This window comes from Aplysia californica, unplaced genomic scaffold (assembly GCF_000002075.1).
Source record: "Aplysia californica isolate F4 #8 unplaced genomic scaffold, AplCal3.0 scaffold00060, whole genome shotgun sequence".
In the NCBI taxonomy this organism is placed as follows: Eukaryota; Metazoa; Mollusca; class Gastropoda; order Aplysiida; family Aplysiidae; genus Aplysia; species Aplysia californica.
Window position 1 is genome coordinate 1634259 of NW_004797330.1, and position 3550 is coordinate 1637808.

General features: G+C 38.9%; 1 protein-coding gene across 1 annotated transcript in view; it reads right to left on the reverse strand.

Moving 5' to 3' along the window:
- Window positions 1-706: 706 nt before the first annotated feature.
- The window catches only part of LOC101859083 (filamin-C), a gene marked incomplete at its 3' end in the record, with an annotated part of 63385 nt that continues 60541 nt past the window's right edge, over window positions 707-3550 (reverse strand). Inside the window, 2 exon segments of the mRNA XM_013079702.2 lie at window positions 707-2465; window positions 3351-3518. Coding sequence (XP_012935156.2) covers window positions 2149-2465; window positions 3351-3518 — 485 coding nt within the window.

Genomic DNA, 3550 nt, shown 5'->3' on the forward strand with positions numbered 1-3550 from the left:
AGGTACAAACAAACAAACAAACAAACAAACAAACAAACAACCCGAAAGTAAAGAAAAATGATAATAAATATGGGTCAGAAATGGGAGATCAGTATTGCACAGCAAAGAAACGAAAACCTAACTGGCCGGCAACAGCCTATAGAGAGACTCAAATCCCTTACCTTAAGATCAGTAAATCATTAGAAAAAAAAGTTAACTAAATTCAAGCATCTTAAAAGTCATTGACAGAACAGAGACAGTGATTCCGCCGAAAACTATTGAAACTTGCACGAGTATAATGATTATGTACAGCTGTCATTTCATCAACAGAATGGCAATAAATCCGAAAATAAAATGGTTGTGATGCTAACATTTGGTCCCACGCAGAACCCCTCACATATCAAAAGCAGTACACGACGTTCAAAATGTACCCAGGAAATGAAATACGTGATCTAAAAAAGGATAAAAAGAATGATGATATACGTGATCTAAAAAAAATCCTTGTAATGGTGTAAACACATCCAAAGAATGTGATATCGAGGAAACTGACATTCGTGGTGAATGAAAAGTAACAATAATAATATTCTTATACATAGGAGGCGACCAAATGCATTTTGTCTCTTACAAATGGTTCATAATATGAAGTGACAGTACTTTTACGATTATAATCTTTAACGTTACATCTTGTCAAAGGCAGTTTTAAAAAAAACCGTAATGGTGTGTGCTTTCGAACGAACATCTTTTGGTTCAGTACCATGGTTCCCTCAGTGGCGTGGTTTAAACACCCTGCTAGACAGAATTTTACGTCCTTTACGACCCCCAGCTCATGACCGCCTTACCAGGACACAAGGCTTAGAAATCACCTCCTCAAGGAAGAACTACGCCACCCTCGAATATATGAGATTCAAATGTCCGCGGGTTATTTACGTTCGTCAACAACATACGTCCCAACTTGTGACACTAGACATTCGTAAACGATAACAATGTGCCCAAGATATCAATAATATGTATAATTCCTCTAACAGTATACTGCCAGAGTTGATAACACAATGATTATTCTCCATTACAAAGTATTGAATTCTCACAATATGACAGACCCTAGTGTCTTCTCGATGAAAATATTACGTAGGCTGCTTAGCTTTGTGAAAAATGAACTTCTCTGAGAATGATTATCCTCAGGAGTTCCTTCAATAAGATTTCCTCATTATGGACTATGAAATAGTCTCCACGAGAGTCAAAGAAAACATGAAAAGAAATGAATTGTAAACAGTGATAATGACAGAGCAGTACTATACACTTCTAAAAACCAAACACACATTGCCAAGAATCTCACTGAAACGGAATGAAGTCAAATAATACATTGCAAACTCACTCTTATTTCCTTCCGCAGTCATGAACACTCTTTTAGCGTCAACGTTGTCGCTTCAGTCTTTCCAAAAGTAAGCAGTGAATGTGTACCGTTGTTGCTCTTTTTACTGACAACCGACAGAAAACCTTCCACCCTGATTACGTCATGTCTTACATTACGTGCATCCACGAGCTTAAAATAGAAAGAGTCTTATATTATACAGCTCTGAGCACTGTTTTCTAATACTTCCTCTAATAAGTACAACTGCTATAATGTCATATTAGCATGATTAAGTAGAACTAAGCAAAATCTTGCTAATATTAAACTTTTGTAACAGGGCAATATTCAACACAATATAGTATCTACAATAATAATATTATATTTAAAAGTGATTATTCAGAAATATAGTAACGTTAACCCTTTGTGTATTTGTGTGAAAAGTTACAAACACCTTTCATTTAGAGAAGCAAGCCTACAAGTGAAAGTTTACTGAGAGAGATTAATTGACGTACTTGATATGCCCATAACAAAAACAACGTTCACTCTATCGTTTTCTAGCTTATTACAATACGCAGGACACTCACCTACTGTCTCAACACACAGTATTACGGAACAGTATGAACAGCCCGTAGATTAAATGTAACTTAAAAGTAATTTTAAAAAAGTAACTTTGGCAGTTTAGCTGTGGGCCTATAGATGTCTTACTTAAGTAGAACATATATGCATCCCTTTTGAAAAACCAAAGCTAATTTTCTAAAGATTCATAATACGCAGACTTTTACTTTCCATTATTGCATTCCAAAATAAGGTTCATCCACTCATCAGTACAAAATATCTTTTATATCATCGCTCTTTCGCGAACTAAGCTTCGACGCCCGTCTCCTCTGAGTCTTCACTCTAAGGTCACTTCCGATGTCCGTACTTCCGTTGATAGTACTTCCGTTGTCGTTGAGCTCGTCCTGCATTTGCGCCAGTTCCCGTTCGTTGTAGGCCAAGAGAACGGTGAAGGGGCTCCCCTCCACGTGCACCCCCGACCACTGTACGTTCACCGTGTAGATGCCAGGCTCCACGGGGTCGTAGAAACACTGGAAGATCTTGTCTTTCTGGCTGGCCTTGCGCATTTTGACGTGGAAAGCACCTGAGAAGAGGTTGATTATTATTTGTTTGATGTTTAATAAGATAAGATAAGATAAAATAAGATAAGATAAGATCAGATCAGATCAGATAAGATAATACTTTTTTTAATCCCAGAGGGAAATTTTTCTTGGCTGTACAGGACCGTAAAAACACATGCAGGTATACATTTTAAAAAATTAAATTATATATTATTACTCTAATTAAAATTCAATATGAAAAGAGAAGTAAAGCTGACAAAAGTACATTCACATCAGAGGCATCGTAATGTGTACTCCACTTTCAAAGCTATACACATTTTTTCTGTGGATTGTTTCGTAGTAGTGTTGAGTTTGAGAAGATGGAAAGAAGAGCAATAACGAATAATCCAGTCCGGACTGAAAGACCTCAAGACAGACTGCCAAAATCATCCTTATCCCCATCTATATCACCATCATCATCATCACCATCACCATTACTATACTGTCACCATCATCATAATCACCACCACCATCACCATCACTGTTTGGAAAGCAGAGTAGGTGGGAGAGTCTTGTTTGAATTTCAGACAAAATGACATAACCATAGAAAATGTTTAAAATTTGTTTAATAGACACAGCTCAACGTTTCGCCTCTTGGGCTTCTTCGGGAGCAACTGAGAGAAAAACTAAATGTGCGCTGTCTACTAGCAGGGAAATGGGCCAAAACGAAGAGGGTCTTGAGGTTACGTGTGGTTACAGGCTAGACGGAAGTGACTCAGAGCAAGCCAGGCCAAGGGGCTAATTATAAAGAAATTGATGCTAGTCTAGCATCACCATCACCACAATCACCACCATCCCCATCATCATCACTGCCATCATACACAAATTCCTGACGACACACAAAAGCCTAGCACCACTCCACCACTCACCTTTAGGCCCCATGATTCGAACCCTGAGGTCCCCAGAGCCGGCGCCTGTCGTCTCTACCCAGAAGGTACTCTGGAAGCCAGGCAGGATTCCATTCTCCACACCCGGCCCCCACACCTTGACCTCGCCCTTGATCTGGCTCTCCTTGATGTCGATGGCATACGGGCTCCCTGTGCAGGACGGAATAATGATGATGATGATG